This window comes from Cygnus olor, chromosome 10, assembly GCF_009769625.2.
Source record: "Cygnus olor isolate bCygOlo1 chromosome 10, bCygOlo1.pri.v2, whole genome shotgun sequence".
In the NCBI taxonomy this organism is placed as follows: Eukaryota; Metazoa; Chordata; class Aves; order Anseriformes; family Anatidae; genus Cygnus; species Cygnus olor.
In genome coordinates, this window is record NC_049178.1 from 6,613,012 (window position 1) to 6,631,239 (window position 18,228).

Here is an 18,228-nt window from a genome sequence, read left to right on the forward strand (position 1 = left end):
TTTTCAGTGCTTCTGGATTCAGGTTTACAAAAGGGTATTCTTAGCACCGATACTTAGCCACTTTGGTTGTCCTTGATGCCATAATTACAAGTATTTTTTTAATGAAAATGCCAAGTTCTGTAGTTTGCTGTATTGTCTTCAAAACTGATGGCTGTGCTCACTGTTGCTTCAGAGCTAAATCATGTTCTGGTGCATCTAGCTGTAGGAGCAGCAGGAAAAAACAGCAGCGCTGTTCTAATAGCCATCAGTAATAAAGCTAATGCTGACGTGGGACAGCAGGTTAATTCCCAATAGATTTTTTTTAAGTTATTCAATCCTTTTGGATTGTTCTCCATCTTGTTTCTGAGATGGCCTTGCTGTGGAGTGTGTCCTGCACAAATAGCGTCCCCATGAAACCTGACATACCATAACATTTCTCCTTCAGTAACGTGAAACTGTCACCCTTCTTGGATATGAAGACAGGCTTAAAAAAAAAAAAAAAAGGCAAAAGCAAGTTTTATAAACAAATATTGAAATACTGGGTCAGGATGCTCTTCCTTATTTCAAAGAATGAAATATTGCTGTACTTCTAATCGGTATGTATTGGATTCTGAAGAAAGAAATAATTTACAAGGCTGCTTTGTGTGAGTTACACTGGAACAAAGACGTGCAATTGTAGGAAATGAGGGGCGAGCCCCTAGGACTGTTTGGGTTGTACTAATAGGGAATGCCTGGAAATGGGAGGAGACCATCTGAAGTCACTGCTCCTGCTCTGATGATACTGAACAGTTCCTGCTCCAAAGTGAATTTCTGTCATTTTCCAAAGAAAAGGAAAATGGCACGGCTGTTTTCTCTGTCTCTCTTTAAACCGAGGAACGCAGAGGCTTTTACCATCGTTGGTGCTTTTTCTTATTACCAGTGGGGGTTGCACGTGGAGCAGCTGGAATTCCTGCTGTCAGTACGTTATATAAAAGCTTCTTGAGTGTTTAGTAGCTGGGAGAGAAACTGGGGCAGTTGGGTATTTCTCAAGTATATTTTTGTTTCTGGAAGCTGTCAAAGGAGATTTCACAACCTTCTCATGAACCTTTGAACTAAAGAACACCCCTGTGTTACATAGTCTGCTCTGGCCCAACAAGCAGGGCTTAAAGGGTGCAATCTTTCTTGCTTCCGTTCCTCTTTTCTAAGCATAGTACAGCAGGGCTGTCCTCACCCTTACAGCACTGAGTGTTACCCAATGATTGCAACACATTTTTTGCCCTTCCTGATGTGATTTGTCAGTTGCTGTTTTTCTGAAACACATCACATTTCAGTAATAAGTCAACTTGAACTGGGAACCTTTTCATAAGTCTCTTCTTGTGTACGTTACTAGGACATAGAACCCCCGTTAGAGAACTGTTGGCTCTTTCCCATTCCCTGTTACAGAGGCCTCTCAGGCTGAGATGCGGAGTCTGAGGTTAAGTGCGGAAGCCCTAGTATCTGCTGATGGTCACACGTAAAATACGGGTTGTGGTTTTTGTTGTCTCTGTAACAGCTGCATTCTATTTGTCTGTCTCCTTAGCAGCAGAGTGGTTTTTTTCTTTTTATAAGAAAGTTCTCCTGGCTTACAAAAGCCAGGGGATAAAGAATGGAGTTAAAAGTAGCTCATATTTTATGAGCTATGTGAAGCTGTTGTTTAACCCTGTCCATTCAGCATCAGCGACGTAAGCTGTGTAGCACTATTCTAGGTTACATCGATGCTTCAACAACTTCGTTTTGCATCATGTCCTAGGGCTGCAAATGCAGCTACTAATTTAAACAGCTTTCTGATCCTTGTTACGCAAGATGGATACATCTAGGACAAAACAAGCTTCCTGAATTGTGAAAAGGTCTTCTTGAAATCGGGTAACTAGAAGCTGTAGTAAACTAAATCCAGGTTTTCACATGAGGTAATCCTACAGAGAGACATGCGAAATTGAATTCACATTAACTTCTGAAAAGCTAAGCCTGTTTGAAACTAGGGGCCAGTTGTGTGCATAAAATACTGCTTTTCCAATGGAGTGCGATGTAAATATTCATAAGAACTAAAAGCAAACTTCCTGGATTACTGATGTCTCTGATACACCTGGGCCCACCGGCTGCGTTCATGTATCAGTTCAGTGGTACAACAACAGCCTGATTCAGGAGAGCCCCTGCTAAGCCTGAGTGGGTTGTGTGTTTTTGAACACTGTCCAGAAATGTTAAAAATAACATTAATCATGAGCGTGTGTGTACTTCATGTCGAGTGTGTTCGAGAAAGAAGAATGCCTGCAGCTGCTGGAGAACAAAACCAACCATAACAAATAGCACACAATTAACTTGAGGTGTGAGGTTCAGATCAGTTTCCCAAAAAGATAATGCTTATCATCAGGATTATCTCAGCAGCTTCAATGTGATCATTCTACTCTGTGATCTTTTTCAGGACTTTGTTCTGGGGCAAAAATATGTGGTTGATTTTTCTTTGGGGACAAAAAAAACAACACAATTCAACTTCTTTACAAATGCTTTTCTTTTACATCCTGTATATGTGCTAAGGGAAGCGTATTTTCACTGAAGGTTGTGCTGAGCCTGGAACACAGTTCTTAACATAGCTGGTGTGATTTTGTTATACATACAAGCTGTTTATTCTTGAGACTATTTTGTCTCTGGAGAACACAGACTGAAACAGTTCATAGATTTTAAAAAGGTAGTGAAAGAAGAGACCTTGAGAACTGACATAGTATTTCCGTTTGAATCAAAAAGGCAGATATTTGCAGGCAATCACAAAATACCAAAATGAAATTCCATTGTATTACCCCATGCAACATTATCTTGTAATTGTCTTGTGTCTCTGAGCTATCAGTTAGATTTTGGAATTGATGCCTGCTCGCTTAGGCTGAAAGTGTCACACCGGTTTGTGGGGGGAAGAGGGTTTCTCCCAACATAACGAGTTAAACGTTGGCAGAACTAACAATTAGATTGTTGGCTTATCTTCCAGCGTGCCTTCTGAAGTGTGTTTGGCCATGTCTGTTCGATTAATCATTACAGAGAGTAAACCCGGAGGTGATAGTGGAATCTCCTTAAAGTCCATCAACTACTTCAGTCTGTAATACCTCCTTGTGCCCCCTGTGGTTTCAGAGCTGCAGATGCACTGCTTCTGCGCTAGATCCTAGCGCTGGTGACTTGTCAGACGCTCTCTGCAAAGTGATTGCCAGTAAGTGCATGTGAGCTGCCCTGGCCCATCTGGAGGTGCTTCTCCCTGCTCACGGGGGTCAAGGCTTCCGTGTGGCTTTCCAGTGGGTGGGTACCTCCTGCTGTGGAGCTGTTAGCGCTGCGTGCGATAGCACCAAGCTGCTTGTGGCACGGCTTCTGGTATTCTTGTATCTTTGTCTGCGAACTTGTGTTGGTACTGACTGCCAGAAACTTGAAACTGATACCTTTTGACCTTCAGGGAATCTGACATGAAGGCACCTTGTCCTGGATTTGATTTTGATCGTATTTTAGGCTTATGTCCTGCCTGCTTCTCATTAAGCTCTATTTCTATTTTCCTGACTAATGCCAAACATAAGCCAAGTCTAGGAAGTGATCCTGAGCGTTTGATGTGCGTGATGCATATGTATGACCCGGAGAAGGGAACATGCGCATCTAAGTTCGTCTTAAAGGGCTGCTTATGATGAGTTGCTCGCCATTAAGAGCTGCTGCAGGAGCGTCCAAGTGCTAAATGAAAGCATGAAGCATACTCTGAGCTTTCCATTCAAATTGTTCTCCCGGACACAGTCTGGTGGCCAAGCTTGGAACATGCTTTCCAGCCAGGATTCACATTAGGGTTGGTACCAACTGTTGGAAAAAGCTGGTTAGGGAAGGTGAGCCTGAGAAATCGCTGGTAGCCCGTGGGGTTTTCCTAGCTTACTCCACAAGCACATCTGTGCATCTGAGAGGCGTTTTTGCTGAGCTGGGAAAGCCTGAAGGAGAATAGACACGCTAAGATGGAGAGCAGCAAGGCCAGAGAGGATCTCTGTGAAGTGAACTTAGGGGGCCCAGGTGAGCTGAGGCCAGGCACCTTCCCGTGACGGAGGCATGTGCAGGAAGTGCAGTGTAACCTCAAATGCAATCAGCTTAGCCTAGTGGCGGCTGCCTGCTTAGTTTTGGAAAGCTTTTGCTTTAGCGAGTACCATCGGCACCAGATATACTTTATTGCTTGCTCAGCCACCTCTGTGCACTAACATTTACTTGTTTCATTTCTGTGGCCCTCCAGACCTGGCCCTTAGATTGTAGATGCTTGGAACTGCCTCCTTATCCTTCCCTTTGTTAAACTTAATGCGTTTTTTTTCTTAGTTGAGGGAGTTCATCTTGGTCTTGCTAAGCTCTGCCACTCTGGTGCCCTGTTAAATATTAATAACCCTCTTAGGTAAACCTATTAAAGGCACCTTTCCCCTGCCCCCTCAGTGCAACGTATCCTGTATCTCAGAACAGTGAATCATTGCTTTCAGGAATATTTCAGGGAGACTCTAAATCTAAAGTTATTTTCTTTACAGTATTGAATATTACTAAAACTCATAATTTAAGGTCCAGAAACGTATAGTTCGTGATGGAAAAATGGACACAGATTTTGAGCAGTGCTCCCCTCCATACCAGGGGTAATCTCTCCGTTGTCCTGGGCTGGGGTGCATCCCAAGGCAGTGAGATCCTCCCCGTTCAAAGCAGAGCTCCTGTTGTGTGGGGGGCGTGGCTGCGCTTTTGGCTGGCCCACGTATAGCTGAGCCTTAGCTCCCTCACGGTCACTGTGCATGCAGGTGGGGTTTGAGCTAGCGACCCTCCGGGAGGTCAGAAGTGCTGGAGGAACGCTTCCCATGGCCCCGTGCAGGCTGCAGCTTCCAGCTGTAGGCAGGGCAGCGAGCCGCCCCGCCGTGCTGCACGGGAGGGATGTTTCTGGAGGTGTGCAGCCAGAACCGTGCTAAACCGAAACCTTTTCTTTCCTTTCAGGAGTCATGCAGTACCCATGGGCAAACCTCTCCAAAGGGTGGTTTTGTGGCCAGCTAGTGGTGTCCTCGTGAAGAGGGCTTGGTACCGACCCTGCGCAGTGTGGTTAGACCTCACAAGGCCTTACGTCCTTTGGTTTGGTACAAAGAGCTCGCTGTGGGATGGCGTGAGGTGTCTGCTAATGTGGCACAGAGGTGCCTTTTGTGCTAACTGTGCAGAATACACCTTGTCTCACCATCAAGGCTGGTGCTAATGCACCAGAGGAAGGACAATCTCCTGTTGCTGTGCTCAGTGTTTTGCGTGGTGAGGATCGTGTGGCCCGCTCGGCTGCATCAGCCGCAATTGAGGGCACGCAGCTCTCAGGTGCTCGTAGAGATCTGAGGTGATCATCCAGGAGTTCACAGGGAGCTGCAGCTCCGAGTTTCCTGCTGAAGCACGACCAGATCACCTGCTCATCATCAGAGGTCCTCATTCCGGAGGGCTCATCTGTCAGAAGGCAGGGAAGTATCTTCAGTGCTGATTCCTGTTTGTAGCCAAAATAGCCTGGCCAGGACTGAAAAGCACCTTAGCTGGCATTAGTCCGTGGTCATTGATGCCAGTCCTTGTCAGTTTTCCCAGCTGTGTGGGCAGTAGGTTTTTGGCTAGTTCTGCGTGATTTTAGGGTGGGAGAGTGTTGCATCATGCAAGCCAAAGACATTCTTGCCAATCTGTCCTCATCTGTGATGTGGTGGCTTAGCAAGTGGGAAGTACAAATCTGTTTAAGTCTGTTTGCAGTAGTGATCAACCTTGATTCATGGTTTACAGCCTGTTCAACACAGAAGGCAACAGCCAGCCGGAAAATGTGCTCACAGCCCTCCTGACATGCACGTTCCTTCTGTTTATGATGGCTTTTAAAAATGTGCTCACCCTTCTTGCATCTCCAGTGCAAAGCTTCAAGGCTTTTCACAGAGTGCTGACACTGCTGGATTAATTGCTTTTCTGAGTCATTTGTGCTAAATGACAGATCCTGGAGGCCCAGGTACACATTAGCAGTATTTTAAAATCGGTTTCTTGTCTGTAGCACCTTCCCACATTTGCAGCTTCCAGTTCTTTCATGGCGTTTTGTGATGGCCTCAGCCTTTCTTGGATTCTGCATTTCTGTACAAATATAATGTAATAATTTGTCTCTAATAAAGCTACAGTATGTAAGGTCTTAGTGTCTTGGATTTTTCCCTCCTCCCCACTGTGCTAGTGTACAAACCACTGCCCTTCTGGCCAAGAATACAGCTGTGGAAGAAAACAGTGTGGACTGTTTGCCTTTGAGGGCATCTCAAGCAGGTCCTTTCTGCATCTTGTCCTCCTGGGTGGAGGAAGAAGCATAGGCTGTAGCATGATGATACCTTTTAGGACAGCTGCATTTCGTATCTTCTGGTTTCAGTGCCGTTCTCTTGTGCAGCGCTGTCATGAATATCTTTTTTTTAATAAAGAGGGACAGTATGAAGTGGCAGCCCTTTTTTCAGCAGCCAGGTGTGGCTTGTAAGTGCTCAGCCTTTGAAAGGAATTGGGGACATGGCTTGGTGCAGGTCGTCCTGTTTGTTATTCAACAGCAAGCTTTTCTGACACAGCTCTTCAGCTTTAGGAGCTGGGGAGACCAATTCATCTGTGCAGCAAAGAGGCCTGGCAAACTTATGGAAGCTCTGAATCCACCAGCTGGTGTGGAGGGCGCTCTTGCTTTTGGCTTCAGCGTGTGTGTTAGCACAGATCGATTGCTGCCATTCGCTGCGGGGGCGCCCTCCAAGAGATCAGGCTGTGGACAGCTTTATTTTCTCTGCTCGCTGCAGAAGGCACTACGCTGTTACCCATCCTTGCTGCATGCTGCTGTGTGCCCATCCTTGGCCATGCACTGCTGTGCATGTTCAGGAGGTCCTGGCTTCTTGGCAGCATCGAGTATGTTGTACCTGCTAATAACAGTACGCTCTAACAGTGTGGAGATATGGAGAAAGCCCTATATTTTCTGGTATTTTCTTGAGATGAGGTATTCACCCTTTAGTAAGGATGACTTCACAGGCTTCCTGGGCCGCCTCATACAGGTAACCTGTCTGCATCTTTCCTTGGAGGAAACAGGACAGATTTCCACGTGGGGTCACGGACACGTTGCCGAAACCTCCCACAGACGAGGTGGTGATTCCTGGCAACCAAGCAAAAGCAGATTCGGTGAGAAATGTGCAAAATCTTGTCCCCACAGCTGTGTGAAGACCGGTGTGTGAGATCGCAGGGACTTCCACAGCCCTTGAAGGGATCTCATTTTCTCTTCGTACTTGATGCTGTAGTTGCCTTTGAAGCAATAAAGCTTTCTTCTCTAACGCAGATGAAACTCTGCAGGGGATTTCCCTGGCTGCGCTCTGTTCTGCCATGCTGTCTCTGCAGAGAGCAAGCCCCAGCAGCATCCTTGCTTCAGCAGGCTGGCTTTGCCATCTCAGAGTCCTAGAAGTACACAAAACTGCAAACGTTTTTCTTCTGTAGCACTTTTATCTCATCCTACAGGAATAAAATCCCAACAACACATAAGTGGAGAGTTGGGATGGTTGAGAAGCTCTCTGCTTATGGAGACTCCATCTTACAGTCTGGTGTCCTCAGGCTGCTTGGCCCCACCTGGTAGCTGCAGGCACGAATGGTGGCAGGGTGGGGACCTCCCGCGTGTTGTCAGCAGTTCAGTTCAGCATAGAGGCTTCTGGCAACCTGTTCTACCAAGTTACTGTAATAGGAGGCTGTCTTCCTCCTTCCAGCTCTAGGAGAGACTTTTTGTATCGCAACACAACGGGTTGTGTAGCAGTTTTTTGGGAGGGCAGGTGATGCTTCACTTCAGACGGAAGGTTTCCTAATGCCTTCAGCTGGTAGGGAAGGGCGGTAACGTGACTTGGTGCGTGCTTATTCCTAGAATCAAGGAGCTGGATCAGATCTCTTCAGTTGGATGCCTTTGTCACGTTGCCATCATGCCTTCTCTCCAGAAGTATCTTCAGTTTGGCATAGATCAGGGTCGTTGTTGTTACATGATTTATTCATTTGGCCTCCTAAAACTCCAGAGAAATGTTTTTGATGTCTTCGTGTTACTTGCAGCACATACCAGAAGAACATTGTCTTTGTTTTAGATCTTGACATAGCAAACTATCATGAAGTAATGCATTACTATGTGTCAGTTGTTCAGTAGAAACAGTGTATGTATAGAAACAAGTCTTATTTTAAATCTCAAGTGCATCTCATTTTTATCTAAATCCAAATAAAGGTAGTTTTAAACCAGGCTTTCAGGGCTTTTAGCCAAACTGTGGCATGCTAACAAAGACCTGATATGTGTTGTCAAAAATCACTTCACTAAAACGCATGTTTAAGAAGCAGAATATTCCTTATTCAGATGTTTGCACAGCAGCGTCCTGGAGCTTTAAAAATTTATCCTTAGTAGTATCAAGTGCTCATATTCATTGTCAGTGCAGAAAACAGCAGAGCATGCCTTGGAAACGTCCATAAAGGTTGTGTATACACAGAAGCACTTAAGGAAAACAAACTCATTCACTAACTGTGTGAGTTCAAGTGTTGGAGGACTGGTGCGTACCCTTATTGGAAAGTTCGTTTGAGCAGCTAATGCTCCAGCATGTTCAGCGTTTGGGGAGGGTGTTGATACCAAATACTTCTGCCAAAACACAAAGCATTCCTTACTCAGTGCTTACTCAGTTCCTTATTTGTATTTTTTATTTTTCTCCTGTGGAGCCCGAAGCAGTGGTACCGCACTAAGCAGCAGGTGATACAAGTGATTAAGACGATACTTGGCTTTATGTCTTCATGTGAAACCTTGCGTGTGAGTTTAGGCCACCTTGAGTCACAAAGCCATGCTGTAGTCATCGGCAGCGATTCTGCGTTGCTGGTTTGATCACTTTGGTTTTACTGTTAAGACCTGAAGAATACTGGTAGGTGTCCAAGAGCTCTGGTGTGCAGGGGAGGACAGCTTACCTTGGGATGCCTGTTGTACCGGTGCCTGTCCCTGTGCATCTGGCTGTCAAATTCTGTGCCCCACTTCTCGTAGCAGCAGATGAATTGCTGGGTTCTGACAGGCAAACTGTATTCAGAAAGAAAAATATGCAAGCTCAGCAGCTGCTGCACAAAGAGCTGAACCAGCCCTACGAAGGAGGCAGAGAAGAGGCGCAACAGTTGCTGGCAGCAGCCTCTATAGCCAGCCTCAAGGCACTCAGTTTTGTTTGAAGTGTCGTCCTCTGGGTAGCGGGATTATTGCCAACGGTGGCAAAAAAAAAATCAGCAAACATTGCATTTCGAAGGCGTGATGTAGTCACGCCGTTGTTGCTGCATTTCGGTGGGCTTTCCAGTATGGTCTAAAATGGAAGGATGCTGTCCTGGAGCTGGGGGCGGAGGGGCCGTACCGTCGAAAGCTGCTGCTGCTGCTGTGTGGTTTTCACACATCGCGTGCGCTGGTCAGATCTGCGAAAAGAGGATTGACCTGGGGGTGGGGGACAGAAACGTTCCAAGCCCCCACAGATCTTCATCGGCAGTTCGGAGCAGAGCAGTGGCTCCAGGCTGCTCTCTTGTCTCACTGCTTCGGTACTGTGCAAGGACAGCTGGTAGTGAATTGTAGAATGCGACGTTCCTGTGCAGCCTGACCACAAGAAATGAACGTGTGGCCTGAAGCTGCTTTTTGGCAGGATGCGGGGCCAGAATTTCTGGTTTTGGTTCTCGCCGTGTGTGTTAACTACAGCTATGCTTATTGGGAGGGTTGAGTTCGGTGGGGAAGAGGGAGGGAAGGAAGTGTACAAGGAAAAACATGCTGATCTTCCTCTTAACTGGAGTGGGTCTGCAGCGTATAGACCTCTGAGGATCTCAGGTTTTACATCCAACATCAACAACATCAGTGTTGTGCTCAACTCTGTCGTGCTGGATAAAATCCACGTCTAAAACACTCGTTCACTTTAGCTGACGTTGGGTGTAACCTGCCTCTCACATGGAGCAAATAGAGTGAAACCTCGTGCAATCTTCTTCCAGTCTGTCTGGAGACCGCTTACTTCCCGTGCTCACAGAACAAAGACAGCGCTCTGATCCCGGCCTGCTGATTACAGCAGCTTCTGAAAATCCTTTCTGGGAGTCGGGAGTCCTACAGGCTGATAAATAACGTTCAAGCAAGCCTTTTCTAAGCATGAGGGGGAGAGAGAAGTGACTTTAGAGACCTGGATTTGAAGAAGACTTTAAAACGTACTGTGTGAGCCTGTGTGCTGCACCGCAAAGTAGCAGGGACGTCCGCCCGGAATGCAAAGCAGTCTCCCAGCAAGGGGCAGCACTGCTCCTAGAGAGCAGCTCTCTTCTGCAGAGCAGAGGACTGCTTTTATTTTTTAAAGGCTATTTAGCGTGGCTGGAACTGCAGAGCCAGTGAATTTTATTTTTTTTTCTGCTTCTGCCGTCTGAAGCTCTAGCTCAAGTTCTAGCTGCCCTCTTGATGCAACAATATCAAGTGGCTTTAGTGGCATCACCGGTGGTGTGATGCTGGTCTGCCTCTTTCACTGAGCTGAAAAGCACCTAGGTTGATAAATTTCCTTCTGATGTACTAGTATTGACAAAAACAGTACGTGGGAGGGAAGTAAATTCCAATGTGAGATAGAGGAGGAGCTAGATTCAAACTGGAGTGTTGTTCTGACAGCAAATGTGCAGTCAGGGGTGTGTTGTTAGAGAGACGATGTTAGAGAGATCCAAATGAAAAAACGGTAGGGTTTGGTGATGGAGTAGGTTTGTTTGGACTCGTCTCTGAAGCGTGTCAGTGTGAAGATGGTAAAAATAAATAAATAAAAAGAATCAATAAACAAACAAAATCCCACCACAAACAACAACAAAACCAGAAAAGTTAAAACCGGTGAGTGCAGCAAACGTAATTTGGAGTAGTTTTGGAGGGAGGCGGGGGTAGTTCCAGCAGACTGGGATGCCTGGCCTGAGGGAAGCGTGGCACGGGGAGGGTGAGGTTCTGACTTCAGGTTGTTCCTCAGCTCTTGGGTTCTTGGAGCTGCCTCCAACATCAAGTATGGCTCTTAGGATGCTCTTAGCTTCTGTAACGTTCACCTCGCTCTTTACCGTGGGACGTGAAATTTCAGTGCAGGTAACTGGAGCACAGATCAGCCGCTGACTGAGATGGCAGCCTTCCAAGAAGAGAGAAAAGCGAAGGCTCTCTAGTTTCTTGCTACTAAACTTAAGCTCCCGCACCCTCTTACTAAACGTACAGTAACGTCTATTGGAAATAAAATACCAGAATGAGAAAGTTGGAGTTATTGTTCCTGCTCCACTGTTCTTTTTCATGATACAAGGGATTTGGACTTGAAAAATAAGCATATGTTGAATGGAAAATAGCAAAGGTAATGGAATTGTGATGGTTCTTTTTGAAACATTGCCCAAATTAAAATGCTGGTCATTGGTGTAAAATACATTCACAGCAAGGTACTTTGGAATGACTTTTACCAACACTTGCTTTGGAGAACACTGCTTCCAAGGCAGTACAAAATGTGAAACTAGTATGGAAAATCACAATGCCTTAAAAAGAAAAAAAAGTGATTATTTCTTGCCCTAAGGAAGGGTGTGCCTGTCAGTGGGTTGTGTAAGGGGAAGTGGGAACACTGCACTGTTAAAATTCATGATAAACTGCACAATTAGTCATCATCCAGCTAGTCCCTGATTTCTCTCCTTTTCATTCTGGAGTATAGAGGGGGTGGTTAGAGGGTTTGTCACTGGAGAAAAAGGGAAATTGAATATTTAATGTGGCTTTCTTTATGACAAGGCACTAACATGACTCCCGTCTGTATTTAAATGCTGTCCCCAGGTTACGACTATGGCTATGTCTGCGTGGAGTTTTCACTCTTGGAAGAGGCCATCGGATGCATGGAAGCCAACCAGGTTGCTTTACACTTCGGTCAATGCTGCTAGAAGATTTAAAAAAAAAATAATTTTTGGTGGGGTGGTGGAAAGCCAATGAGGATTTTATTTGAACTATTCAAAGGCAGATCTGTTCTTGTATAATACACAACGCTGCGGTTTAAACATGTTTCTGGAACCTTGCAAAAGGCTTAGAAATGCCAGTGTGAAAGAGCTGCCAGACACCGAATGGTCTGCCCTCCTCCCTAGTGTGTGGCAGCACACTGGCTAGGTTCAGAGGCTGGTGGCTGACAGAATTCTAATCCAGGTTTTGGCCCTGATGCTTTTGTACTCACGCTGAAATCCAGTCGGAAAGAGCTCTGCGAGCATTAAATGTCTCCCCCGGTTGTGCGTGCACACACACATACACATGTGACTGGAGGTGAGGCCTCTGGTGTGCAGCTCTGAGTCAGCTGTGACTTGCACGCTCTGCTTTTCCATCTGCCTTGTGTGTGGGAGAGGTTCTTAATGGTGCATCTCCCCCATATCTGTCTTGTCCTTTGGCAAGCTGGAGTTGCAAACACGAGGACTACCCTACGTTCAGTTGTACCTGGTAAATCTGAATGTTTCCAGCCCTTAAAAGTGCAAGATTGGCTTCAATCCCTAGTGAATAAGGACCCAAGGGGAGCCTTCACTCTGACGTGATATTCAAGGCTACAGTTGTTGGCTGCTATACTACAGCAAGATGCATAAAACGTGTCAGATAAAACACAGATTTCCATCTTACACCACCCTGTCTGTGCCTCAGAACTGCCAGTGATGGATCACTCAGGAAAAACCACTAAGTGATCCCTATTCCTTTGATACATCCCTTATGCCTCCTCTCTGTTGCCTTCTTCCTCCAAATTTGCCTGAGTAAGAATCCATATGAATTATCAAAAGCCTTTTTTTGCCTGAATCCCATGTCTTGTTGTCACGAGAGGAGAGTCATGAGTCAGATTCAGAGCTGTACATGTGCAAAAATGTACTTAGAGTTAACGAGTCTTCACAGCTGGGGTTTCAAAGGTCCCACTAAGCACTTGCATTTGCCTCTATTTTCAGTTACAGAAGTATTGCAACTTAGAAAAATGTTTTACAGAAATAATTCTTTTGCTGGGAAGGAGCCTGGCACATTCCCACTGGATGGGGGAGGGAGGGAGCAGAAATGAGAGAAGGCTCCAGAATTATTCGTTACTTTTACCATCAGTGACAACTTTTGTTTTCCCTTCAGTGTTGCTACAACTCCTAATCTGTTATGTAGTCACTGGGAAATACGTAATTAGGTGTGGCACTCTGTTTAACCAAGTGCCTCCACATGTTTTCTCCCCAGTTCTACTCACATGAAATAACTATTTTTAAGGCCTCCTCTCCACCTTCTCATATTTGGAGCATCCCCACGTATTTGGACAGGTGTTTGACTTGGTCAGATTAGGTCCATTGCTGCAGCAAGGAGCCTGTAAGCACCAGGCCCTGAACTGAACCAAGTGCCTAAAGGTCCCCAGTAAATCACCGTACCTGTGTGCACGCGAGGAGCTTCTGGCTGGCCTTCATCTGCGGCTTACGTTGATCCCCCCCAGCAGCTATAGCAGGCCCTCGGGCTGGGTAATTATATGCTCTTTCCCCTTCTAATTAAACGGCAAAAAAAAGTAGTAAATTTTGTATCTGACTTGCTGCAAGAAAGCAAGCTAACTTTTAAGTTCTCAGTAAAATCCAAGTGGCGGTATTCAGAAAGGGAATGATGCAGTTCACTTGTCTTTGGACAATAGGCACCCCTTTGTAATATCTTCCAAGGTAGGGCTGTAAGATCATTTCCTCAGGATGAGAATTAATCTGGATTTTTACAAACTGCAAAACCAAAAAGCTTTGTTAGCCAGGACGTGGATTCTTTGATAGTTGAGTTATTTTCAGCACGTTATCAGCTCTCCCTGTCAAATGTAATCACTTGTGAGAGCATAAATAGCAAAGCGGTGTCAGCCCACAGTGACGCTCTAGCACCTCACTAGCCAGCCTGCCTCTTTCTCAGTTTTCTACTGGCTGGGAATGAAACCCTTTTACAGAGACATCCCCTTTTTGATGCTGTTTAATGCCTATTTAACCACCCCTGCCTAAAGAGCAGTTGTTTACCTCCCTACATCCCTGTGGTCTGTAATTACTCTGTTGTGAGATCCTTTTATTTCACTCGGCACAGAGCAGTGCTCGCTTAAGGTCATTCCCAAATTTGCTACCTACCAGATTTACCAGGTCCAACTCTCTCCATGCAGTCAGCCTAGCATGTGTATGTGACTTCCGAGATCTGGGGCGGGTTCAACTAAATGCACTGTGGTAAGGAAACATCCATCTTCTGTGCTGCCCTAATTTTGGAAGAGAGTTTTATTCCACCTGTATTAATTGCCACAGCTGAAATAACTACAGTAATGCCCGGATAAATTGCCTTGCCTTGTTGATTGTGATGGTGGCAATGTATTACAGCTCAAGGGGCCCATCTAGTGTACGTGAACTGTGATGGATCGCCAGTTTTGTTCGCGCTGAGGTGTTGCACGACAGATTTTGCTGAGAGAAGAGCCAGCTGCCAGCTCTCCTGCCTTTGGGCAGGCTCTGTGCCCCAGCAGGGCACGTTGGCTGTTGGCTTGCAGGACGTGGGGGCAGCGCTCGTTTCAGGCTGATGGGCACAGTGCTTCTGTTGGTCTTTTGTTATGAGTTGGCTGTCGAATTTGTTAGGAGTTTGACTTTAATGAGAGATCTTTCTTCTGTTAGCGATGAGCTGCTTTTCCTTTGGGGAGATGCAGTTATTTTAAATGGAAAATGGGGTTTCTGTCTGCTCAGTCTCACAGTTTCTCCTAAATCTTCCCTCCTTTATTCTCATTCTGAAGGTTGTAGAGTGGTGTGCCATTTATCTTGCATTTTCTTTACATTTAGGCTTAGGGTCGCCTCCAGTGTAGAAGTGTTCTTGCCTGGCAGCAGCATTTTGGCTTCTTAGGAGACTCCTCTGACAATTTGTTCCCTGGCTCTTGTTCCCTGTATGCGTTGGGTTCCCTCCGAGTACCTGAATTCTCTCTTGCGCTCCTCCTTCAGCTGTAGAAGAATCGCACGTACTGAACTTGTTCTTGGTGCAAGAAAGCTGGGTGGGAAATGAAGTACCCTCATGTGCTGGTGCGTATCATAAAGGCAGCTGGAGGAGAAGCAGAGAGATCTTGTCTCTACTGCCTGGATATTTTGCTGTTTTCACCGAGGTGGAGCTGGTTGTTATACAAATGGAATCAGAAGATTTATTTGAAGCTTAGGAGCAAATGATCTGTCTTGACTGGCTATATAGTAGTGTCTCCCAAGTCCCCTCAGACCTCAAACTTAGCAACACTTGGCAGTGTATTTCCTAGCTTTTGTTGCTATAAGTAACATCTTCCTAAATCCTTTCCTTCTGCTTCGTAAGCAAGAGGGTGAAAATGGGAGAGCTATAGCATGAACTTGTAAAAATACATACTTCATAAATTATTGCAGAGATATCCAGACATGTGCAAGAGTGGTTGTTCCCAGACTTGCTCTTGTACCTTCCTGCACTGAGACCGGTGCGTATCGGAGAGCAGCTTTCCCTGCGGCTCCGTGAGGTTCTGGTTCTGCTTGCTGACCACAGCGATGCCTCCGTTCCCTGCTTGTTTCTCCCAGGAGAGGGATGTTTTGTGGGTGCTTGCTTTACTTGAACACATCCGACCACTGTGAGGTTGGCAACAACAGTTGTTTCTTCTGCTCTGCATCCCCTTTTATATCCCTTCTCTGCAGTGCTTTGCATTTGGTGTGAACAGAACAGACTTCACTGTAGCTGTTGGTGTTAAAATCCACAAGATGCTTTGACAAACTGGCAGAGCCTGGGACTTTCTGTCCTGAAAACATTTGCAGTAACCAGTCACAACTCTGTGTCTTTCCAGTTAAATACAGAAGGGGCCTGTCACTCTCCTGAGAATGCTTCAGCTCTGCTGACCTGTCGCTGCTGAGTGTGTTTTGAGACCTGCTTATGTGCTCGGTGCGAGGAAGGTGTTGCAATTTCTAAGAGAGAAAAAATAATTTTCCTTTTGGTAGGATATACTGAGTTGTGAGGTCTGGCATTTCCAGCAGAATCTGCAGAGTGCCCCACGCAGTGGAAGATAACACTCACCTTGAGTGCATTTTCCTGAGTATCCATCAGTTACTCCCTTGGCAATGTCACTGCATGCCATGGTGGCTCTATCCTGCAGTTGAGTGTGGTGGTGACAGTTGACTGTGTCCACAAATACACTAAAATCCATTTGTGTGTTAGGTTAAGAAGGCTGGGGATGGCCTTGCCTTTACCATTTCCTCCTTGGATTACCAGCTGCCGTACAGCCGTTTGCGTTTCTTGTTGTATATTTGGTGTGGGGATTTTTCTCAGCTCATATCATTAGCATGCATCTTCTTTTTCCCTATTAAACCTGTCCTGTTGACTGTGTGGATTTCTAGAATTATGTTTTAGAATCTTCCACTCTGAGTGTGTGTGGAGAGAGGAAAAAGACTTGTGTACTTAGGCTGTGTTTCTTCTGTCAACTAGTGACTTAGGAAACATGCGTGTTGTTTGATTTTCATGATCCGCTGGCCTATGGAAAGTTCTCTCCGTAGGCTACCTTGTAATCAGATGATCGGATTTCCAGGCAGCACAGCCGATTTACTTTTTTTATGTGTCTGATTCAGTGTTTGACCTTGTCATGAGTTCACCAGGGCCTTACGTCACTGAGGCTTGACATGTTGACTCAGTCGTTTGTTCATTCCCACTTGTGTCCTACTAATAACTGCACTGTACTGCCATTTAATTGGAATTATCAGCCTCTGAGGTCAGTGAGGAAGTCTGCAGCGTGAGGCTCCTAGTGCTGGGCAGAGGCTTGCCTGTGAGTAAGCAGTCAGCTCTGCCTGCGATGACCTGTGGCAGCGCTGTGTGTGGGGGTGAGCCTGTGTATATCCTGCAGCGGCGTTGTGATGAATGCACTGTCTGCTTCTCTGCTGGGAAAGGCCGACTTAATCTCTGCGTTCCAGAGATCTTCTCTGTGCAGAGAAGGGTTTCTTAGGTTGTGAAATGTAACTGCCAAAAACTCTGGTGTTGAAAATGCATCTCTGGACCTTCTTCTCTTCTGTCATCTCAACGTCTTCTGTCATCTCGACTTTATGAGCTTGTGTGAATCCTGTGAACCTTTACTTCCTTTGGCACAGGAGGTCATAAGGGATCTTCTGCCAAAGACTTCACATGCTGTTCCTTCAGCTAGTAGCAGCTGCCCATCACTGTGGCTTTTCTAGCCCTATCCAGATAAAACGACAACCTTCTTCTTCACAGCTCTGTCCTGCCCTGTCTCAGGAAGCAAACCATGCAAACCAATGTACTTTAAAATCTGTGCACATTTGACTGAAGGACTTGTGAAGCTTGCATCTTCTTCCTCTACTTGTCCGATCCCAGCTTGCCATGTCCCTCTGCCTCCCTGCTCTTACTCCAAAATCCTGTCCTCCTTTTTTTATTTTTTCCTTCAGCCTCCCCATGCCAGCGTGGCGAGGACTGCGTGCTTTGTTGTTGCTGCTGTTGAACTGCTGCTCTGTAACGGGGTTGTCCCAGAGGCCGCCACCTGGGTGAGCTGTTTGGAGCACGTGCTGGATGCGTAAGCAGGAATTCTTCAGCATGTCTGGTTGCCAGCAGTGGTGTGTGGCCCAGCAGGGTTATTTTGGGACTCAAATATTGCTCTGTATTGCAGAATTATCTATTCTGTGCACTGAAGCTCACTTGGTCTGCGTATAAATAGGCTGTTCCAGGTAAAACATCCTTCCCTACCCTTCTCCAAAATGAAACTGTTTTCCCTCTGGCCCCTGGGCAGTTATGTTCTGGTGTTGCCTTTTTTTTATTTTTTTGCCAGTTGACATTAGCAAAGCTGTGTGATGATTTATCTCTGAAATATCCCTTCTTCCTGCATAGATCTCAAATGCTTTGCTAATCAAGTATTTCTCTGTTGGGATAGATGTTCTAGCTAAAATGCCAGAAGCTTAAGCTGGCAAACGTTAAGGAATAATGTGATTTCCTGAAGTTTGCTTAAATGACTTGATCCAGAAGTGATTGCCCAGATAAATGTCCAGTTCTCTCCGTTGGATTGCATGGTGTGACACACCAGTACTTGCAGTGCCTCGCTTGCTCCTGTTGGGCACTGCAAACTGCTGCGCAGCATCTCAAGGTGCAGGGGGGTGGATGGTCCCTGCACTGGTGGCTCAAAAAGAGGAACCAGCTTTTGGACAGCTGGACCTTTGGTCAAGCCCAACATGTAAAACGCGGATATATGAAAGTTTTTGTTCATGAATGCAAATGCAGCACATACCGCAGATTAGTCTGCTCTC

At 45.9% G+C, this 18,228-nt stretch overlaps 1 protein-coding gene across 6 annotated transcripts in view; it reads left to right on the top strand.

Annotated features, from left to right (window-relative positions):
* RBM6 (RNA binding motif protein 6) overlaps positions 1–18,228 on the top strand; it is a 59,887-nt gene that overhangs the window by 9,360 nt on the left and 32,299 nt on the right. For all 6 annotated transcript variants that reach the window (XM_040568431.1, XM_040568433.1, XM_040568435.1 and 3 more), the window contains exon 6: positions 11,789–11,862. In XM_040568431.1, the coding sequence (XP_040424365.1) occupies positions 11,789–11,862 (74 nt within the window). The remainder of the gene's footprint in view (positions 1–11,788; positions 11,863–18,228) is intronic.